This window comes from Phragmites australis, chromosome 9 (assembly GCF_958298935.1).
Source record: "Phragmites australis chromosome 9, lpPhrAust1.1, whole genome shotgun sequence".
Taxonomy (NCBI): domain Eukaryota; kingdom Viridiplantae; phylum Streptophyta; class Magnoliopsida; order Poales; family Poaceae; genus Phragmites; species Phragmites australis.
Genome location: NC_084929.1, coordinates 10922287 through 10946041, shown reverse-complemented (window position 1 = coordinate 10946041; position 23755 = coordinate 10922287). Strand labels below are relative to the sequence as shown.

General features: G+C 40.6%; 1 protein-coding gene across 2 annotated transcripts; it reads left to right on the top strand.

Annotated features, from left to right (window-relative positions):
- Positions 1-14237: 14237 nt before the first annotated feature.
- Positions 14238-19716, top strand: LOC133928630 (rhomboid-like protein 11, chloroplastic). 2 transcript variants are annotated; one of them, XM_062375049.1, is made up of 7 exons: positions 14238-14509; positions 14602-14720; positions 17345-17430; positions 17634-17674; positions 17760-17926; positions 18023-18085; positions 19180-19716. In XM_062375049.1, exons 1-7 carry the CDS (start codon positions 14320-14322, stop codon positions 19345-19347), a joined length of 834 nt encoding a protein of 277 aa, XP_062231033.1. In that variant the 5' UTR covers positions 14238-14319; the 3' UTR covers positions 19348-19716. The 2 variants fall into 2 exon arrangements, with proteins under 2 accessions (XP_062231033.1, XP_062231032.1); XM_062375048.1 differs by having other exon boundaries at positions 18023-18181.
- Positions 19717-23755: the final 4039 nt, after the last annotated feature.

Sequence of the window (23755 nt, the reverse complement as noted above, 5' to 3'; positions counted from 1 at the left end):
ATCATGAGGTGAGCTCGTTCCTTAGTGTTCCTTTATATTTTGATAAGGATGGGATGCTACTGAATAATTATGATGTATTGTTACTTAGGAACACGGGAGAAGAACAGCAAGGGCGCCCAAGCCAAGGTGGAGGTCCAATCAAGTTCGAGTCCGTTTCGGAGTCCAGGACCAGCCCGCACTAAAATCGTCGTCCAGGACGCATACGGACTCCGTTTTTGACGTTCTACACATGGTTGGAAAGCTAAGGAGATAAGCTTTCCAACGGGACTGGTCACATGTCCAAATTCTTTCTGAGTCAACAGGAATCGTCGAAACAATTGAACGTCTAGAATCTGTCAGGGTGCTGCGCCACCATCTTTTGGGCCGTTGGGCCGTGTAACGTGTTGGAGTCCATTAGGGACGCGTCCAGGGGTCCTTGGTTGACCCTAGTCTTTTATATACAGTAGCCGCCACCCTAATTAGGGTTGGGTTTTACTTAGATATTGATCTACACACAATTGTGAGATTTTCGCTCTTGTTCCGGACCGACTAGGCCGCCGCAAGTGTTTGTGAAACCCCGACTTTGAGTGCTTGAATTCTATTCGCAATATTTCAGATTGCATCTTCTACGTTTTGCTTGTGTTCTCGGTACGCTTGCAGGGATTGAGCCTTCTTAGCGAGGTCAACCGCGCGACACGGTTGATAACCAACGGAGCTGTGGTGTAGTGATTGCAAGGAAAACAATCTGTTCGGGTCGAAACCTTTGGATCATCAACGTCGAGTTCTCCACTCACCGACTTATCGCTACCTTTCGGAAGATCAGGCCAACATTACTCATCAACTAGTATCAGATTTTCAGGTTGCCCGTTAGGTAATTTCGTTTTCCCCTTTAGATTAGTCTGTTTTTCATTACCTAGAGTCCAGAAAAAGCCAAAAAAATTCCGTCAATTTTCGCTGCCCTAGAACCCTTTGTGCCTTTGCAATTTTTGTTTTCAGTTGCTCGTTGTTGAGTTTGTGTCCGTGGTCGAGTCTTGTTGCTGGTTTTAGAGTCGTGTTCTTGGTCTTTAGTCAACGCTCTGTGCTGTTTTGATCACGCCGCTATCCCATCGCCACCATCCTCACCAACAAGTCGAGCCACCACATTACTCGATTTGCCACCGCGAGCCGCCTTGTGTTACTTTCTGCCACGCCAACCCTAGATAGGTCGCAAACCGGCTTGTATCAATTGCCTTGCCACCGCTGCCCTCCTTGTTCATCTTGCGATCCTATTGCTTGCAATACCTTCAAGAGGTCAATTTCTGCAAGAGGTGCTTTGAAAAAAAACCCTAACTCGACAGGGGTTCAGTAAAACGGCCATAACTTTCTCATACGGACTCGGAATCAGGCAAAAAAAATTTTCACGGACATCTACAGAAAAAGTTACATCCATTGCTCCCCCGCTTTGCCGGGTTCCGCCGAAAATGTTTTCCCAAATTCGGCTCGGAAGATTGAGTATTCGAGCCGCGAAGTTTCCACACGCTTTTCAGAGAACGTGCTTGATTTTCTATAGGCCACATGTATCCGTTTGAGCTGAAAATTTCTGTGGTTGTTTCTTGTGTGCTCCTAGTTCAGAAAAAAATTTCAGAAAAATACGAAACAAACATTCGTGATTCCTACTAGTGCTAAAAGATAAAAAAGAGGAGCACATAGAGAACACCCAGATCATTGTGCTATTTGCTGTGTATTTCTCTGATCATCCTTTTTAGCTTTGTTTCAGCTGTTGTGCTAGGACTAGGGACACGTGATAGACCAGCAACTGTGATTCATACTTTGGACACTTATTTAGCTTTGCTCTTCTAATTACAGTTATTGCTAATCCTTGCTACCATATTGTGCCTTCCAAGCTCCACCTCCTTTGATCCGAATAGGTTCACTCTTGCAATCATCCCACGCTTCCAGACTCATCACCGGTTGTCCCTCCTTGCTGCGTTGGTAAGAACATTTGTAAGAGCGTGGTAAGACGCTTGAGTGTGTGTGATTCCACCTTCCACAACCTAGTAGTTGATAGGGATAATATTATGTTGTCCTTTGTTTTCTACTAACCATGTCAGGTGATGGCTCTCCGTCGGATTTTAAGGATTGTGTGTCCAAGGAAGAACTCAACAAAGCCTTGCAGGATCATACTAGACTATTGACAGATATTAGAACAAGCATTGCTAACCTCGTCACGCGAGTCAACGACCTTGAGTTGCGACAGCCACCACAGGATGATGACCATTCACATGATGATGATGATGATACTAATAATGGTGACCAAGAAGATGGTGAGGTTTTTGTTGGGCAAGATGCGCGTGCTGAGCAACATCCTCGTGCTGAACAATTACGTCGTGACTAACAACAACGTCGTCAAGGTAATGGAGGTAATAATGTTAATCGCAATGGTCGCGATGATCCTTATTCTAAGATTAAGTTTTCAATGCCTCCTTTTGATGGTGCATATGATGCTGATGCTTATTTGAATTGGGAAATGACGGTTGATCAAAAGTATAGTTCTCATATGGTTCCTGAAATGCATAGAGTTAGACTAGCCACTTGTGAGTTCACGAATTATGCTATTATTTGGTGGAATGGTTTAGTTTCTAGTGGCTTAGAACCTGAATCATGGCCTAGACTAAAGCGTGCCATGCGCAATAGATTTATTCCTCCTGATTATACACGTGAATTGAAAAAGAAATTGCAGCGCTTAAATCAAGGTTCTAAATCTGTGCATGATTACTATCAAGAGCTTCAAATTGCTATGCTTCGTTGTAGTATACAAGAGGATGATGAGGATACCATGATTCGTTTTTACTCCGGGTTGAGACGTGAAATTCAGGATCTTGTTGATTATAAAGATTACAATACTACCAATAGGTTGTTCCATTTTGCTATCTTGGCAGAAAAAGAACTGTAGGGTCGACAACAGGTGCAGAAATTGCGGAACAATTTTGGGAGTACATCTACTTCACGAGTACCACCAGGACAAGCAACAACATTCCCTTCTACATCTACACGATCTGCTGCCCCCTCCTCCAACACTCAGGCGTGTTCAGCAGGAGCACCACAACCATCACGTGAGGTGAGTAAATCTACTGTTTCGCAAGATCTAATGCCACGCTCTTCTTCAGGTGCAGCTACCACGGGTCGTACAATGGGCATTGTGTGCCATCGCTGCCAAGGTATTGGCCACGTCAAGAAGGATTGCTCAAGCCAGCGAGCATACTCCGCAACAGCAGATGGTGGATATGTTAGTCATAGTGATGTCGAGGAAGAATATGCATTTGAAGCTAATCTTGCAGCCGATCATGACATGGATAGTGAGGGGGAGGAGATTAGTTGTACCGCTGCCACGGAGAGTTATGCAGCACGCACCTTCATTGTGAAGCGAGTTTTGAGTTCTCAAATGGGGCAAGCGAAGCAGCTACAACGCCATAATCTGTTCCAGACATTCCTCATTGTCAAAGATGCACATGTTCGTACCATAATTGATGGCGGGAGTTGCAACAACCTCTTGAGCTCCGATCTTGTGAAGAATCTTTCCTTGCCAACACGTGCACATCCTCATCCATACTACATTCAGTGGTTCAATAACAGCGGTAAGGTTAAGGTAACACAATCTGCGAGAGTACATTTTTCTATTGGTTCCTATCATGATTATGCTGATTTTGATGTAGTGCCTATGCAAGCATGTTCACTTTTGTTAGGCCGTCCTTGAGAATTTGATACCGATGCTACACACCATGGTAGAAGTAATAAATACTCTCTCATGCACAAGGGAAAGAAAATCTCTTTGCTTCCTTTGACACCTGCTGAAATTGTGCAATGTGATAAAGCTTTAGCTGAAAAAGAAAAGAAAGAACGTGTTTTAGAATCTGAAAATCAGCAAGTAGCTCAATTTGTTTTTCCACCTAAGAAAGAGAAGAACACACCTAGGTCCGAAGGCATTAAGTTAAAGGGTGGTGTTATGCTTGCTACTAAATCTGACCTTGCTGAAATTCAAGATAATGATACTTTGTGCTATGCTTTAGTATGCAAAGAGGTTTTATTTTCAATTGATGATATACTTAGCTCTTTGCCTGCTGCTGTCACTAACCTTTTGCAGGAGTATAAGGATGTCTTTCCAGCTGAGATACCCCCAGGGCTGCCACCATTGAGAGGGATAGAGCACCAAATAGATTTGATCCCGGGAGCGACTTTGCCAAACCACGCTGCATATAGGACCAATCCGGAGGAGACTAAGGAAATTCAGCGACAAATCCAAGACCTTTTGGACCGTGGGTACGTACGAGAGAGCCTTAGTCCTTGTGCTGTTCCTGTTCTTTTGGTTCCTAAGAAAGATGGTACATGGCACATGTGTGTTGATTGTAGAGCCATTAATAATATCACAATAAGGTATCATCACCCTATTCCTAGGCTAGACGACATGCTTGATGAGTTGAGTGGTTCTATTATTTTCACGAAGATTGACTTGCGTAGTGGTTACCACCAAATAAGAATGAAATTGGGAGATGAATGGAAAACTGCTTTCAAAACTAAGTTCGGTCTATATGAGTGGTTAGTAATGCCTTTTGGTTTAACTAATGCACCTAGCACTTTCATGAGATTGATGAATGAGGTTTTACGTGCTTTTATAGGAAGATTTGTGGTGGTGTACTTTGATGATATTTTGATCTATAGCAAGTCACATGAAGAACACATTGATCATCTACGTGGTGTTTTTACTGCTTTGAGAGAGGCACGTTTGTTTGCTAACCTTGACAAGTGCACCTTTTGCACAAATAGAGTTACTTTTCTTGGCTATGTTGTTACTCCACAGGGAATTGAAATGGATGAAGCTAAAATTGAAGCCATCAAGAGCTGGCCGACCCTTGTGACTATCACACAGGTGAGAAGCTTTCATGCCCTTGCAGGGTTCTATTGGCGCTTTGTGAGAGATTTCAGCACCATTGCTGCCCCACTCAATGAGTTGACAAAGAAGGGTGTTCCGTTCCAATGGGGGCTAGCACAAGAACAAGCTTTTAATACGCTGAAAGAGAAGCTTACGCATGCACCTCTACTCCAATTTTCGGACTTTGGTAAGACTTTTGAGTTAGAATGTGATGCTAGCGGCATTGGAATTGGAGGAGTGCTACTACAAGGAGGTAAACCCGTTGCTTATTTTAGTGAGAAATTGAATGGGCCATCTCTGAATTATTCGACTTATGATAAGGAGTTGTATACTTTAGTGCGAGTTTTAGAAACATGGCAACATTATCTTTGGCCCAAGGAGTTTATTATTCATTCTGATCATGAAGCTTTGAAACATATTAGAAGCCAAGCCAAACTGAACAAATGTCATGCTAAATGGGTTGAATTTATAGAGTCATTTCCTTATATCATTAAACACAAGAAAGGTAAAGACAATGTCATTGCAGATGCGTTATCTAGACGTTATACCATGCTGTCCCAACTCGATCATAAGATTTTTGGTTTAGAAACAATTAAAGGATTATATGCTATTGATTTGGACTTTAAAGATGCTTTTGAACATTGTAAAGAAGGAAGAACTTGGAATAAATATATGCTGAATGATGGATTACTATACCGTGCTAACAGGCTATGCATCCCAGCTAGCTCTATTCTCCTATTGTTGTTGCAGGAAGCGCATGGAGGTGGCTTGATGGGATATTTTGGAGTGAAGAAGACCGAGGATGTACTGGCTACTCATTTCTTTTAGCCTAAGATGAGGCGCGACGTCGAGCGCTATGTGGCACACTGCACTACTTGCAATAAAGCTAAGTCTCGCTTGAACCCACATGGACTTTATATGCCTCTTCCTGTTCCTAGTGTGCCTTGGGAGGATATTTCTATGGATTTTGTTTTAGGATTACCTAGGACCAAGAGGGGGAGGGATAGTATATTTGTCGTTGTGGATCGTTTTTCAAAAATAGCACATTTTATACCTTGTCACAAGAGCGATGATGCAACAAACATAGCTGATTTAATTTTCAGGGAAATCATTCGCTTGAATGGAGTGCCTAACACCATTATTTCGGATCATGATGCAAAATTTTTGAGCCACTTTTGGAGGACACTTTGGAATAAACTTGGGACAAAGCTGCTGTTTTCGATGACATGTCACCCTCAAACCGACGGACAAACGGAGGTTGTGAACCGCACATTATCCACCATGTTGTGGGCTGTTTTGAAGAAAAATTTGAGGATGTGGGAAGAGTGTCTACCCCATATTGAGTTCGCTTACAACAGATCAGTTTACTCGACCACCAAGGTAAGTCCGTTTCAGGTAGTGTATGGTTTTAACCCCCATGCCCCTATTGATTTACTTCCTTTACCAACATCCGAGAAATTGAATTTTGATGCTAAGACACGTGCTGAATTGATTCTAAAAATGCATGAATTGACTAAGGAAAATATTGAAAAGATGAATGAGAAGTATAGAACTTATGGTAGCCAAGGTCGGAAACATATTACTTTTGAAATTGATGATCTTGTGTGGTTACATTTGCGCAAAGATAGGTTTCCTGATTTGAGAAAGTCTAAATTGCTGCCTCGAGCTGATGGTCCTTTTAAAATTGTAGAAAAGATCAATGATAATGCATATAAGCTTGAGTTGCCTGCAGATTATGGGGTTAGTCCCACATTTAACATTTCAGATTTAAAGCCTTACTTGGAAGAAGAAGATGACATTGCGTCGAGGATGACTCCAATTCAAGAGGGGGAGGATGATAAGGACATCACACACCGAGTATTCCTCCAACAATAGGTCCATTGACACGAGCTCGTGCACGTCAACTAAATCATGAGGTGAGCTCGTTCCTTAGTGTTTTTATTTTTCTCTTATTTTTTCTCACCTCATAAACACTATAATAGGAACCATTGTGTATTTTTGCTCAAGTTTGATGTAAGGGATGGTGACTATGGACACAAACGCGTGTTTCGAAAATAATGTAGAAACTTTCGGGGCGAGAACTTAATCTTCCAAACCATTTTTGGCCTCAAAAAATTCGCTAAACCCGACAAAGTCGGAGGGAACGGATGTAAATTTTTCTATAGATGTCCGTAGAATAAAAAAAATTAAAATCGGAGTCCGTATGTAAAAGTTATGCTCGTTTAACCGAAGACACTCTGGATCAACTGATTTGTGTGTCTATTGTACAAAGCTCAAAAGTGACAGTCATAACTATGACCCGTCACTTATTACAAGTCAAAAGTGATGGACCACAATTATGACCCGTCACTTTTGACCTTCGGCGAAAAGGTTAAAAGGATAAAATAGCCTGCTGCCTTCAGAACGCAAGCGAATGTGAAGTGGTAAGGCGGAGACGTGTGTGAGGGTAGGTCGTAAGTTTGATTCCCGCGGTACGTATATTATGAAAACAGCTTGAAAATAGCAAGGGACACGTGACGAGTGGTGATATCTCTAAGTTGGGTTGGCGCAGGTGAAAAATATTTTTTGATTTTTTTCGTATCCAAAAAACGCAATGGGTCGTAACTGTGACCCGTCACTTATGATTTGTAATAAGCGACATGTCATATTTATGGCCCATCGCTTATGAAGGTTATAAGTGATAGGTTAAGTTTTATCCCGTTCGGGGTGACGGGTGCGTATGGCAATTATGACCCATTATTTTTTAGGTTTTTTCACGTAGTGTATGTCTTTTCAAATAGGCTATCAAATAAGATGGAGTTCACTTTCAAAAATAGGAGATGATGTTGGCACCTGACCATGAAATCAGGACTGGTTTCTCACATTCAGATTGAACTGGTGGTAATTAAAATAGCAGAAACTAGAAAGTGAAGTGCATAGTTCTTGATGGATGCTACTGCTGGTTGCATGGATCCATAGTCCCATTTCCAGGGATTGTACATCCTATTGGCTAAGTAATAGTATAGATTTTCCTATGAAATAGTACAAATGTGCCACTATACTACTATGAAAATGCCTATGCAGTAAAATTGCGTCAAAACCATATCAAAGTATTGTAACTGCACAAAAATAAAACTCATACTTACAACAAACCTGGCTAAATCATTAAACTTATCTTGCTCAGTAAGAGCAGGTTTACATTATGCAAGAAGCAATTGACTTACTCAGCAAAGAAAAAAAAATCTAAATTCCTACACAATGTTTGTAGACTCAGCATAAAAGAATTGCTCATGATGAGGGGAAAAAATGCTTATGAAAAGATACAATATTGCTTGTGGAGAAAAAAAGCACAAAGGAAGTCACCTGGCTCCTCGGGAATATCCTTCAAGAGACCGGCAATACTTATCTGTTATCCCCAAGCAGGATATCTTTCTTTTGTTTTCCGAACATACCGCCAAGCTCTAAATCATTCAACGTGTGTGAAAGACAATTTGTTTTTATAAAGTTCATCTGTCGTTCCCCTTTCAGTACCAGATAATAGGAAAATTTGTAAAAAAATGTAAGCAAATTATAGTGAACCCAATAGAAAATTAGAATAACGTGAAAAGAAAATAAGGATAATAACGAAGATTCTTTGGAGCAGTCACGAAAATTTGCAAGCAGTTTAAGGTAGTTATTTTAAAAAAATTAGGCTCACATGGGAAGGCAAGTCAGCATGGGTTTCAAATTGAAATCAAAGAAAAATCAAATCAATCGTGATTAAGTTTGGAACAGCATGGTAACAGAAAAAAGAGAAGCAAATCATGGATTATTTCACGCAAAGTAGGATGATTTGAGAAACAATGAGTATAAGTGGAAACGATTTAGGATAAATTTGAAGACCAAATGGACAAAATTTGAGGCATTAGAAAAATATGATAAGTTTCTCGTTCCGGTATTACAACAAACAAACAAACAGCGATGAATGATTCTTAATAATTTTATCTTAGCACATCTCACAAAGTCCAATTTCATATTCTTGGGCATTACAACAACCAAACAAATAGCTCGCCTCCATTTTTTTTCTGGAACCAATAAATGAACTTGATCTCAAAGCAACAAGGATCAATACCTGGTGGTAGACAAAACAAAGAGCGTGCAGGTGGAGGATGGAAGGAAGCGATTGGGTACCATGGCCTGTGAGCATCCAGCATGCGGGCGTGCGGGCAGTCTAGCAAACACCCACATGGTCAAAAGTAAGGTTTTCGTTATTAAGGAACATATAGTATGAGTTCAAAACATATAATTATATATTTGCAGATCAAAATAAATTGTAAGCAAACCATTGTGACTTTGTGAGCTTAAAGTGCATGTCAGAACGAGAAAGAGAAGGAATAAATGGATGAACTGAAAGAAAATCGTGATGAATTTGTATCATGTAGCATGTTTATTTGTTGGGTGTTCTATTTAATTGTCACTCTACATTGGACCAAGCTGGCAAAATGACCCACATCCCTCGAGCCGAACTACTCGGTCACTAGCTCACAGCTAGCCCGAATAGTATGGGATTAGATGAGGAGAAAAAAAATGCTTCTGTTAAACATGAACTTATGCTTCTGCCACTGTACACAAATTTTCTCTACACAGGTGCTAGAACCTAAAGCTGAGAAAGTAATTAACACACAAGACTACTTTTTTCTCCCATCTTGAAGAAATACTATGTCAGATTCATACACCACAGAGATACATGAATGATTTGTAGAGATACAGGCTTGCAAGGAAAAAAGCACATATTGACACACGAGATATGCCCCTTGGCGTCGGACCGTCATTGTTTCTTATGTAGTTCCAAGAATCAAGGTGCAAAATTTGACCAGGCAGCTCAGCATCAACTCATGGATTGCTGGAGAGTGGAGACTCAGCACTAACTAAAGTCAAGACACATCAGTATAATCGAGATTCATTTCAAGTTAATCCAAATTATTAGTACCAAGGATAAACATGGATGTGATCACATTACCATTTGGCAGACAGGTAGCGGTGGTGGTCTGTGCGGAGAGCATATTAAATACGAGGGTGAAAGCCAGCTCCAGTCCGGTCTAAGGTCGTAAAGCTAACCTCCGGCAAGCAGCATCTCAGGCAGCCTTGTCGTGCATGCGCCTCCAACTCCTTTGCCATCGGCTCCCGGGGCTGGTACGCCGTCTAATGACTGCCACCGAAGCCGGCTGGTGGGGGTCCGTGGATGAGTGGATCGGGAAGCAAGGCTCCTAAATCAATGGGTCCACGCTGAGATCTAGCGGCAGCGAGTCCTCATGGTGGCGCCGATCGCGATCGCCGGCGAGCTCTGCCGCTTCCAAATCGAGAAGAGAAACATGACCGGGGGGGAGGGGGGGAGTGCGAGGTAGAGAATTTTTTGAACTAAATTTACAAGAAGTAGTCCATTTTATCACGCCAAATTTTTTGATGTGATTTTTAACTTAGTCATGAATTTATCCACGCTGATGTCGGGGCGCCTCTACACGTGGAGCCGACCTGGAATGCTGAGTCACGCCAACTAAATAAGTTGGCTGGACTCAGAGTCGGATGAACAGTACCCGACATCATTTTAATTTTTCCTCTTTCTTCTTTCTCTATTTGGATAATAGGGTTGTCGTACTCCAAAATTCATGAAACTTTTTCTGTAGTTCCTGTAATTCATGATGAATCCATTTTAGAAGGATTCACCTCAATAACACATGTAGGTTTCAAAATACAAAAATCCAAAACGGGCTATTTTTAGAACTTCTAGCAATTTTTAAAGCCTCAAATAAATTTAAAAAAACTGAGAAAATTCACTAATATTCCTCTTATGTGTTCTAATAATTTCTAAAATTATTTCCAACCCTAGATTACTTGGTTAAAAAGTGAGTTCCTTTGCAATGTTCCATTTATATGTATTTTTATCATTTCATACTATTTACCCTTGTAAACTCCCTCTAAATAATTAGCAATTGTGTTCGATTTTTCTCCAAATTTTTCCCACACTTAATGCAACATGTACATGTCCTATTTACAAATATGCATATCCAATAGATCGTAGAATTTGAATTATTCAATTTTGAATGTTAGTATCTATTACAATTTGTTCTGTAATAGTAATACTTAGGTGACTTGGGGAGCTAAAAAGAATTACCATTTGTGGTCTAAACCTTACCAAATTTGTTGTATGGATAGTTCAGAATATGTTTTAGCTGAACCACACACATGATTTTTATTAGCTAAGTGTTAAGGCTACCTACGGCCTTCGAGACTACAGGGTGAATTAGGTATTTTGAAATGTACATTTAAATTAGCAAATAATTTTTAATTTTGTCTAAAGTTGGTAATTGATAACATTAATGTTCTTAGGTTCAAACCATGAGATATGTTCATCAAGAAGTTATACACAATTTAGATTACATTGAATGAAACAGTGGTAACCATTATCCATGAGAGTAGTAGTTTAACTATGGATTGGAAGCAGCCATCCGATGGTGATTACACATGAATGTGGCAGCGGCCCCTCTCGATTCCTGAGCTGTACGGCCGCTGTGCAGCAGCATTCCATGGGCTGCAGCTTGTCGACGCCACATGCTCCCCTGCGGTGGACGGACACTCGTGCGTCGCCCTCCTGCCATTTGACGCCTCCTTCCTCTGCCTCCTCTTTGGATTGGCGACCGATCGGTCGCTTCCGCCGCTCCATGCTTCGCCGTCGGTTCAGCTCTCCCTCCCTCCCTCTCTGGGCGCTTATAGCTCTTGGTTTCTCCCCGACGCTTGCCGTTCTTATTTCCATGGAGTTTTACACATCTTATTTCCGTCAATTAGTCTAAAGTCTAAACTCTACCTAAGTTGCCCTTTTGTAATACAAATCACATTTCAGTATTTTATACAGTAGGCGAGACTCGACCATAGGATAAGAGTTTTTATATAGTATTTTATACAGTATTTAATAAGAGTTTTTGCTTTAAATTCAATTTTTTTTTGCTCTTATCATTGTAGACCGTACCACATAAAATTGTATGACGTTTTAGGAAGAAGATCTAAGGAACAATCAAAATCAAAGCATGTAACGGTAATCTGTAGGTTCCAATCATAAGCAAAGCTTGTTGCTAACCTACATATTACCGTTACATGCTTTAATTTTGATCGTTCCTTGGATCTTCTTCCTAAAACGTCATGCAAATTTATGTGGTACGGTCTACAATGATAAGAGCAAAAAAAAAAAACATTGAATTTAAAAACAAAAACTCTTATGAAATACTGTATAAAATACTATATAAAAACTCTTATCCTATGGTCAAGTCTCGCCTACTGTATAAAAACTGAAATGTGATTTGTATTACAAAAGGGCAACTTAGGTGGAGTTCGGAAATAAGATGTGTAAAACTTCACGAAAATAAGAACGGCAAGCGTCGGGGAGAAACCAAGAGTTGTAAGCACCCAGAGAGGGAGGGAGTGAGAGCCGAACCGACGGAGAAGCACGGAGCGGCGAAAGCGACCGATCGGTCGCCAGTCCAGGGAGGAGGTAGAGGAAGGAGGCATCAAATGGCAGGAGGGCGACACACGCGTGTCCGTCCGCCGCAGGGGAGCATGTGGTGTCAACAGGCTGCAGCCCGTGGAATGCTGCTGCACAGCAGCCGTACAGCTCAGGAATCGAGAGGGGCCGCTGCCAGCATTTATGTGTAATCACCATCGGATGGCTCCTTCCAATCCATAGTTAAACTACTACTCTCATGGATAATGGTTACCACTGTTTCATTCAATATAATCTAAATTGTGTATAACTTCTTGATGAACATATCTCATGGTTTGAACATAAGAACATTAATGTTATCAATTATCAACTTTAGACAAAATTAAAAATTATTTGCTAATTTAAATGTACATTTCAAAATACCTAATTCACACTGTAGTCTCAAAGGTCGTAGGTAGCCTTAACACTTAGCCAATAAAAATCATGTGTGTGGTTCAGCTAAAACATATTCTGAACTTTTCATACAACAAATTTGGTAAGGTTTAGACCACAAATAGTAATTCTTTTTGGCTCTCCAAGTCACCTAAGTATTATTGTTACAGAACAAATTATAATAGATACCAACATTGGAAATTGAATAATTCAAATTCTACGATCTATTGGATGTGCATGTTTGTAAATAGGACATGTACATGTTGCACTAAGCGTCGGCAAAATTTGGAGGAAAATTGAACACAATTGCTAATTATTTAGAGGGACTTTACAAGGCTAAATAGTATGAAATGATAAAAATGCATATAAATAGAATATTGCAAAGGAACTCACTTTTTAACAAGTAATATAGGGTTGAAAATAATTTTAGAAATTATTACAACACATAAGAGAAATATTAGTGAATTTTCTCAGATTTTTGAGAATTTATTTAAGACCTTAAAAATTGCTAGAAGTTCTAAAAGTGACCCTTTTTGGATTTTTTTTATTTTGAAACCTACACGGGTTATTGAGGTGAATCCTTCTAAAATGGATTCATCATGAATTATAGGAAATACAGAAAAAATTTCGTGAATTTTGGAGTACGACAACCTTACTGTCCAAATAGAGAAAAAAGAAGAAAAAAATTAAAATCATGTCGGACACTGTTCATCCGACACTGATATTTCGCTTGACTCAGGCTTTCACCTCAAATTGGCGTGACTCAGCTTACAACACGCCAAGAAATTTGATGTGATAAAAGGGGTTATTTTTTCTAAATTTTATTTTCCTCGTGCTATTAATAAAATATTAGTTTAAAAAGACTAAAATAGATTGATCAGACGGCTCGTGGTGACGTGCGGGCAGAGAACGAACGTCTGCACGTTCGAAATTTGGATTTCACCATATATAAGTTTGATGTTAAGAACCTAAATGCTTTATGTACTATCTATTTCTTCTTTTCACAACGAGTATTTTCCCTTGCCATGATAAAATTGTAAATGCCATGTTATGGGACTTACTGCAGTGTTAATGTTGCTTCAAAAGTTTAAAACTTTCTGAGTTATTTCTATTGACACAGCAGTGATATTTTGATATTAATATGGTCTTCTAAAATATAACTATAATAACTATTTTTAATATATTTATAAAATATAAAAAATATTATTATAAAAATATTTTTCAGACAAATCTACTGTACTATTTTTAAATATTTAAATTTAATACGTAAAAAAATAATTTGTAAACAAAGTTTAGAACAGTTGCACGCAACAGAAAAATATTTGTTTATGCCGGGAGAGAATATACACGACGTGAAGTTTTTTTTAATCAGATAATATATTCTTACCGTCCTCGGAGGGAAAAAAAAAGAAAAAAATTCTTGACCTGCATCACACGGCTGGAAGCGGCCTCCCGCGCTCATAAATCCCCGTCTTCCCCCAAAAAACCCCACACAACAAGCAAGACAAAAGCAGCCAAAAGAGAAGGGGAGGGGAAGAAGGAAACTCCAGCCATGGCGCAGCAGCTGCTCCTCCTCCTCCCCGCGCCATCCAGAACCTTCTCGAAGCCTGCGCCCTCCCCATGCCCCTCCGCCGTCCCCCAGCGTCATCTCCTCGCCGTCTCTGCCGCTCCCGGGGTAGCCGCCGCCGCCGCCGCCTCTTCCGCCCGCCGCGACCTGCTCCGATGCGTAATGAAGCGTTCAGGTGATGCTCCTCTACTTGCCGTCGATTTGATTAAGCCATTTTGCCTGGCTGAGTAAGTGGGCGATTAAGGAAGCCTCTGTTCCTGTGATCAGACTTGGTGGCGGAGCTGGAGATTGCCAAGGATAAGCAGCCGCAGAGCAGGCGCGCCAATGGCATCTTCTGGATCTTGCTGCTCAATTTTGGCCTCTACGTGGCGGATCACCTGTTTCAGGTATCATTTTTTTTCCTCGAACATACAAGAGAGTTGCTCGTCATTTTATTAAAAAGAAATAATGACTCAGTTTATAAAGGAAACTGGTCCAAAAATCTTAACAAGTCAATCATTACAATCTACGATAAACTTACATGCAAGACAAAGAAGAAAGAAAGAAACCCCCAACCCTCCTAAATGACCGGACAATGAAAGTACGAAAAGTAGCTACAACCTGGCAATCAACAACAAATAGCATCCACCAAATGAAGCTACACCGCAAGCGCTATGCCCAGCTAGCACATTGACCAGAACAGCACAACGACTCAACAGGCAGAGCCAAGCTCCCACGCCTAACTACCTGACATGGTTGGCGGCTCCCACGCTAGACCACAAGCAAAGGTGGGTCCTGGGACATCGGAACATAACAACTGCCGCGAAGAGCCGTAGGTGATGCGAAGCCCCGTTGAACAGTAGAATGAATGGGCCAGAACGACGACGGAGGAAGGAGTGCCCTATAGGGAGTGCCGCCAATTGTAACACCAAAGAACTGAGGGATTCTCTAAAACAACGCCTTCAGGAAAGTAGCGGTGAAGGTACCGTCGTCGCTCGTCCGAAAGTCGAACAAGATTTTCACCTGGAGAAATCCCGGGGGAAGTATCGTCACGGTGCCTCCATGGAGGTTATGACGCCCACGAGCGCCACCGCCGTCGACAAGGCAAGATGCCTGTCAGGGCTTTCTCCCTTAGTTCCCCCAAACCACGGCACAACCCATCGAAGCCAAGGCATGACGGGTCGGTCGGACCCTGCAAAAACAATTAGCAGCACAAAAGCACAAAACATCCACTAGATAGACGACCGGAGGCGAAGACTCGGTCCACAACAATGCAGAACATGGCCGCCAGGGTAGCACCAACATCGTCATGAACGACGGTCGGCCACCGCAAGGAGCAAAGGGAGCCACTGATGATCCGACCAAAAGCACGATGTGGTAAGGCTAGCAGGCTGGGGGGAGAGCCAGAGCAGCCCACCGGCGGTGGCACCTTTGAGGCCCCACGACTACATAGCCTACTAGCCCTCCGCCGAGCCTGTCGTCCTAGTCATTCGACCCGGAGGCGGTCGGCTGAGGTCGATGGCCAGTAGAGGACCGGAGGGAAGCAAATCTAGCGACAAGCCACCCTAGACATGCGACGCCTGACCGGAAACACTCGGACAACGCCCACACGTCATCACCGGGCCCCAGAGAGCGGCAGCACCGCCAATAGCGGATTTGGCCTTGGGACACCCGAATCTGGCCGGCTGGAGACGAGGGAGGCTAGATCCGTCGCCACAACGAACGACTAGCGGGCGTTGGAGGAAGAAAGGGAAGGGAAGAGCGACTGAGGAGAGGGAAGAGATGAAACGCGATGCCTCGGCTTTCGGGCCACCGCTGGTTGCCGTCGCTAGCGTTCGCCTGCCGGCGGCGGCGGTTGGAGTTAGCTGGCTAGGGTATGGAGTTAGGCTGTGGTTGGTGTCGCCCTCGTGTCGCTAGAGCAGGCGACGCAGGGGGTGTCCTTGTTTTAGGTATCATTAGAACATGATGCGAGGAGCTGAAGCAAACGTTTGTGATATTTGTTCATCTTGCATAGAGTTGCACGTAGCTGAGATCTAATTAAGGGGGTCAGAGAAATTGGGATTTTCAAATATGTCATGCATAATAGTAATAGCGTATACGGATAAAAATTACTAGTTAACTTTTGAATTATGCAGAAGAGAAAGCTGCTGCTGTTTCGGGTGTGTTTGTTTGTGTTAGTCTGTTAGATGAGGATGAGGAGAGGCCGTGTAGTTAGAACATTTAATTTTCATTCCTTTTTAAAAACAAATCCTGTAGTCACCTAGTACAAACATGTCTACTAGTAAATTTTACATTTTTGCTGCGTTCAAGCTAACCATAGTCACAGCATACTTATCCAGGGAAAAACAGTATCTTTTGTTTGACCATAATTTGCAACAACGGGCTAAACTATTTTGAGCCTGAGTCAACATAAATTTTGCGTTCAACCATTTAAGTTCAATACATAATGACCTTTTAGCTTGTTGGACATGTACATTTTTTTTGGTTGTGGAGAAATCGGTACATTTATCATATCACACTTGCTTTCAAAGGAAAAAATAATAATATCACACACTGTTCTGTATCTGGCATCTGTATTATAAATGTATTTGGTTCATGATGATGCACATAAACATGCAATTTATCTTGTATACCAAGAGACTATTATTCTGGAAATATTGACTGAAAAAATATTTTGGCAACATTTGAGCTACAACTCTCCAAACATAACATCAGTGTCATTGTCCCATTCTTACTTACTTGATTATTGTTGTTCTGATCTTTTATGGACCTTATTATGGCTAACCCATAACAGCCTTAGAATTGTAAGATTCGATCAATAAAATTGTTGTGGATTCTAGATCAATTATGGTTATATCAATGCAAGGATGAATTAGAATTGATGTAATCACAATCTTTCATGCAATAAGAGATGTCTTGAAATTACTTATTTGTGTCTTAACTCTTAAGCAACATAGACACATATACATTTCTTTTCTTCCTGTGTTGAACTATATATTTACTCGTCAATTGCTGTTTGCTTGCATTTCAGATTCAGCAAATAAAAGCACTGTACCTATATCATGCTTTCCCTGCATGGTACCAGTTTGTGACATCAACATTTTGCCATGCCAACTGGTTAGTTTTACTTTCTATTCCAGATTGATATCATTTCCTTTTCACTTCTTGGTAGGTCATTTGTCCTGTTTCGTGGATCCATAAAGGTGAACGTGGTTGTACGGATATGTTAGAAGTTCTTCCTTTTTTACTTCTTTTTTTAGGGTCTTTACTTATTAAGTCATTCTTGATTTACTTATTAAGTCATTTTTGATTCACTACAGGAATCATCTTTCGAGCAATCTGTTCTTTGTGTATATTTTTGGTAAGAGTTGATTGCTAAAAATGAATGCTCTGCTTGATGCTTATAGTTCAGTTAAAGGACACCTAGTGCTGATTTAAATATATAGGAAAGCTTGTTGAGGAGGAAGAAGGTAACTTTGCTTTGTGGATGTCTTACATTTTGACTGGTGCTGGGGCAAACTTGATTTCATGGTTGGTTCTTCCGACATCCTGTGTGTCACTTGGAGCATCTGGTGCTGTTTTTGGCCTTTTCACCATTAGTGTTCTAGTTAAGGTGATTAGTTCAATCATGTCCATTTTCAATTTCTTTCCTGAATAACCAGTCATCCAATTTATCTCTTTTAAAACATTGCCTCTATTATTATGGCAGATGTCATGGGACTGGAGAAAGATTCTTGAGGTGCTTATCCTGGGCCAATTTGTTGTAGAGAAGGTAACTCACAGCCAGGGATTACTTTACCGGCCAAAAACCGGCGGTAAACCCGGTTTACCGGTTTTACCGGTGGGTACCGGTAAAAAAAATAAACCGGTAAATTTTTTGAATTTGTTTATTTAAATTTTCAAAAAGATTAGATCACAATAAAAAAATCACTTATCAGTAATATTTGAATTTTATTTATTTAAATTTTGTTTAAATTTGTTTGAATTTGTTCGGTAAAACTCCGGTAAATCTGATATTTTCGAGAAATCAAATTTACCGGTGACCTCCGGTAAATAAAATTTACCGGTAAGATTTTCCCTGCTCACAGCAGTGTTTTGTTGCTTTCCTGAACTATTTTGTAAGTAAAAGAATGGATAGTTATTGCAGAAATGTAACGAAATGGACTATTTTATTTTCTTACCATCTTTCTTTTACATGAAAAATGAAATAGATAGATCTACAGGTGGCATATCCAGTGCTTCCCGTATTTAAGTTAACACTGTTCACTGGTCTGAACACTAATACTATGAAAAGGTTTCCATGAAAGACTCAAATTGCAGGAACGACCATACTAGAAAGAGCATTTATCTATTACATGGTTTCAGATCCAGGTCTCGAGATTACTGTAAATGCGATGAACCAAGCAAATATGTACCCTGCCACCCTTCCCCAGGGAAAAATGGATAAATATTGAAGCATATAATGTTGGCTGATAGGTCTTTTTCTTTTACTTGTATTGAGTTTTGAATCGAAAAGCTCCCACAAGGTACACCTCCATCCCTGGTTAGTTGCACATCTGCACAATGCTCTGAAGTACTAGAATTACTAGGATGATCCTATTGATAAATTTGAAGCACGTCCTACCCTGTAGTATGTACTCATTATTCTAAAATGCTTAGTGGTTGTTTATTTTCTTAAGGTAGGACAATAACCCTACCCAAACATGTACACTTGTCTAGTTAATGGACTATGTTTTTATGTGTTACCAAATACTGCAATGGGTTATTTTTATAATTTTCAAAGTTCTGCTCTGTCAGTACCAAACAGGAACTTCCCCTTAACTTCTGAAGTTCTTATGATCTGATCAGTGTTCCTTTACCTGATAGGTCATGGAAGCAGCACGTGCTACAACAATCACGGGCCAATCGTTTCAAGTAAACAATATTGCTCATGTATCAGGTGCTTTAATAGGTGCTGCGTTGGTGTTCCTGGTCAGCAGAATCCCCTTTTCATCTAATGATGATAGTCCCAAGGCAACAAAGGAGAGTAAATAGAAAAGAAACCTTGTTTATGAACGACGTGGTCATCCTGACAGAGTGTTATCATTCATTACAATTTCATTCTTTACATGATAGTGTTACGATCCTAGGAATTTCCTGAGCCGACCTACACAGATGAATAGTATATTAGCATTTATTTGAATAGCTCGGGAAATTCTAGAATTTATTAGCATTTATTTGAATAGGAAACTATGTGAGGGTGGGTAGGCTCGGGAGAAAAGAAGAGGAATGGTCTGCGGGAGGGAATCCAGCCCGAGGTGCTTTCGTTTTTCTTTTTATATTCCTTGTATTATATGTACATCATGTATATTATTTAGTACACTTTATAAACAGCATATATATATATATATATATATATTTTGAGCTGTGAGTATGTATTCCTGGTAGTACATACTACTTTTCCTATATATATATATATGTATGTATGTATGTATGTATATGTATGCTCTGAAGTACCATTCTAACGGGATCGACTATTAATCGAGCTAAGTATGTATTCTTGGTAGTATATACTATCTTATAAGATATATATACTACTTTATGATATGTATATGCTATTTTTGAAATATATACTTCTTTATAAGTGAAAATATAGATTTTTTCAGATATGTATGTTACTTTTTAAGATGTACATATTTTTTTTTGAACACCCATTAGAATGAGAGTATGTACACTAGAAGTACAGAAAATAATTTCATTATATATATTGTTTTACCTGTATATATGTATATGCTTGACCTATAGGGTATTATGTATAATATATATATTGTATATATATGTGAATAGGAAAAACAAAAAATAGAAATGAAAATAGAAAAGAAAAAGAAAAGGGAAAGCGAATCAAACTGGGTCGAAACCCCTCACCCAGCCCATCTCCCGCCTCATTCCACTGGCTCGGCCTGACTTGCCTCTCCCCTTTTCTTTCTTGCGCGGGCCGACGTTTTCCGAACCATCGGCCTGTCTTAACAAGCAAGAATAATAGGAAGAATAGGCAAGAACAGTGCTAAAAGATTATCAATTTTGAAGGAGATGAGAGGTGCATGCTCAATGATGAAGGTGGAGGATAATCTGGGCGTACTTATTGTTAATCAACTAGGTAATAGTCATGAATCAAAATTGGATTTAGGTTGTTGCTTTCATATATGTTTGGCTGGCGAGGGAAATGTTTGACAAAAGCTCTAAGCCCTGTGAAGGGAACTATTCACTTGTTCGCAAAGAAAAAAAGAAATAAATATTCACATAAGGACAACATTGTAACTGTGCCTATTTTTTCTATCGCTCTGAAAAAAAGAAATAAATATTCAAATAAGGACAACATTGTAACAGTGGCTATTTTTCAATCGTTCGAACCCTTTCTCCATTATCCCTTCTGCCACGAAATCCAGATCCCTCGTCCATCATAGATTGGTTATGCAATGGATTATCCCTCGCGCTCTTCTCTCTGTTTATAAAGTAACAAAATTATAAAGTATACCAGATTCCCTCGAGCAGCCCATTCCTCCTCTTTCTTTGAGTTTTTTTTACATTTTCTAACATTAATATTTAAATAAATAAATAGATTTTTAATAGAAAGAATTATAGAAATAGATGGCAGTAAGCATTCCACAATAATATGGGTACCATTATTGCTCTCTCAGAGAGTGATTAGGTCCCATCCTTTACTCATCCCATACCTCCTTATCGCCCTCTTAGAGGGCGGTTAGTGTCCCTGCCACCCTCTGAAGTGGCGATTAGTCCCCCGCCATATGTCCTCCCCTTGTCGCCCTCTTGGGGGCGGTTAGGTCATTTGTCGCCCTTTTAGGGGCGATTAGGTCCCTTGCTTCCCTCTCAAAGGGTGATTAGCCTAGTTTTTTTTATAAAAATTACAAAAATACCAAAAGCGATGTAAGATAAAAATAACAAATATTCTAGAAAATATTTAAGTAAAGATAAAATAAATACATATAAATGAAATGATAAAACCTCACTGAATGTTAGATAGAATATGTACATAAGATGTGTACATAAAATTTAAACATTACTAATAGCATATAAGCTACATCTAAGATATATACACGACTTAAGTAATAGATTAAAAATGATAGAACCACCTTGAATTCAATAAGTATAATAATTAGTAGCATAAACATTATGAACAAAAGGGCCTTTAAAGTTGTTTGTGCCTTATCTCTCGGGTCATCCAATGGTAATCGCATTTTGAGTATTTTGGTCTACGTGGTGTTGGTGTATCACTTGCTTCTAATGGCCATCCAACAATTAGCTCCCTTGGTAAAAAACTTTGCTATACTGGCTAGTTCGCATACCCTGATATATCTCTGACGGCACTCTAACAAATGCGTCTTAAGGTCCATGGAGGTCATAGAGCTTATCGTTCTCTGTCATTCCTCTGTGGTGAAACAGGGACAGCGAGGCATGGTCTACCATTTCACCATTACTTTGTTCAGGTTCTCATCCTTGAACACATCATCACCTTTTGCCTGAGTCTCCCTCATAGTCTGTAGGGATAGCATTGAGAATTTGGATGTCCACGAGAAACGTCTACTTGAGGAGGCAACCATGATGTGGTATTAGTTATCAGATGCTAGTGCTATTTTGGAAAACTACAATGACCTCCTTGTAGTCTCGGCCTCGCATTTTATATGCTGGGACCGATGGTGTATGGACCAAGTGTAGGTATGTAATTTGGAGATGATGCATGCATTGGATACCTTCCTACACTGAGCGGTCACGAGACTTTGAGTAGTCGGCAGCGTGCAGTCACATCGCTTTGAAAAGGTGGCAGCGAGCGATTACGTCAATCTAAAACACTGACAGCGAGGGGTCACATCTCCCTAAAAAGGTGGCAACAAGAGGTGACTTCACTCTAAGAAGCTGGTAGCGTGATGTCACATGGGATTAAAAATTGCTGTAATGTCATGGTAAGTAATAACGTCTGAACATATAATACATAGAAAGTAGATATGTAATACATAAAAAGTAAACATCTAAGTTACGAAAGCAAAGATCAAATCCTACTACTATCTCCTCCGCTAGCCTCGGTTGTTCCCACCATCATGGTCTCATCGTCGCTGCCGCTAGTTTGCCCTCATGTGATCCCTAGAGTAGGTTAGGTTGTCCGATAGAACAACCTATCTGGTAGGCCTTATAGCGATCACGGTGTCGAGGCCTCCTCCTGGGTCTGCTGCGTCAGTAGTGGAGCACTGACCAATTGGGTCCGCGTGACGACGTTGTAGTCCGGTGTGCCCCCGAAGAAATCCCACATGATGTCGAATGTGGGGTCTGACCCAAGCTCATCCTCTTGACTCAGGTATGATGACTGCAATGTTGCCACCATCATCCATGCATAATCACTACGGGGCCTGCAAACGGATGAATTTATTAGACACTGTAAATGTGAAAATGTATTAGTAAAAATACAATATTGTACATGTATGGTATGCAGGGGCAGCTGTAGACGAACATGCCTAACTCCTGAAGTAAGGTGTGAACGGTGGAGGTGCAGATGCAGACATCGCAGCTTCATCATTGTAGAAACCTATGGATGAATGATTATATTTGATATAATATTGAATATATTGAATGAGATAGTATATTAACGCCCATTACATAAGAGGCATGTGAACGGTGAAGGTGTCAGCACTGGCAATGGTCTAGGTCTCTACGATGTTAAGTGTGTAGGTGCACCAAACATATTTTTTAAATAAATGGATCAGTAATAAAAGAATATCTCTAATTGACATGTGTGTGAATAAGGCGTACTTATTGTTACCGGCCCTGGAGGGCGGGGTCGAGGCGGCGGTGTGGATGCTAGCTCCAGTGGAGGTCGTTGCACATGAAACCTTCTAGACGACTCTATGTGGACCCCACTGGACTTGGAAGGGGCACTGACAACGTCTGCGGCGGATCTGCATGAGGTAAGCTTTAGGGCTCGTGCGCTCTTGTCGAAAACCCGTTTGACAAATCCTGCTACATCCGCAGCACTAAGCTAGATCCCTTGTCTAAGGGGTCCTATGGCTCCAGCCACATCCCTTTAGATATCGTATATGATATCGGCCTGTAGAAACAAACATGAAATAAGATTTTCAGTTTATAGCGGTTCATATGGGATTATATGTTACAAAAATGATAAGTTAATTAAACATACCTCTAATGCAGCGTCCTCATCCCAATGGTCTGAGTAGGCCTCCGTAGTCGAAGCGACGTGTATTTAGACAGTATCTGAAGTGTAGGTGACCCATGTACGTGTACGCAATATGTACCACCGTAGGTACTCCTCGTAGGTAGTGTTGGCGAAAGGACAATGCTCCTCGATGACATCGTCAAGGGCATGGGCCCATGCCGAGATGTATGTCACCAAGCGATCTGCCCAGAGGTTCCCACCCGGTTTGCCCTTATGTGTATA

Bases quoted from the DNA above. Each gene is read 5' to 3' on its own strand.
- LOC133928630 (XM_062375048.1), top strand. From the start codon at position 14,320: ATGGCGCAGCAGCTGCTCCTCCTCCTCCCCGCGCCATCCAGAACCTTC. The intron at 17,431-17,633 runs GTTAGTTTTACT...GATTCACTACAG, and splicing joins ACATTTTGCCATGCCAACTG to GAATCATCTTTCGAGCAATC. The intron at 18,182-19,179 runs GTAAATTTTTTG...TTTACCTGATAG, and splicing joins CCGGTAAAAAAAATAAACCG to GTCATGGAAGCAGCACGTGC.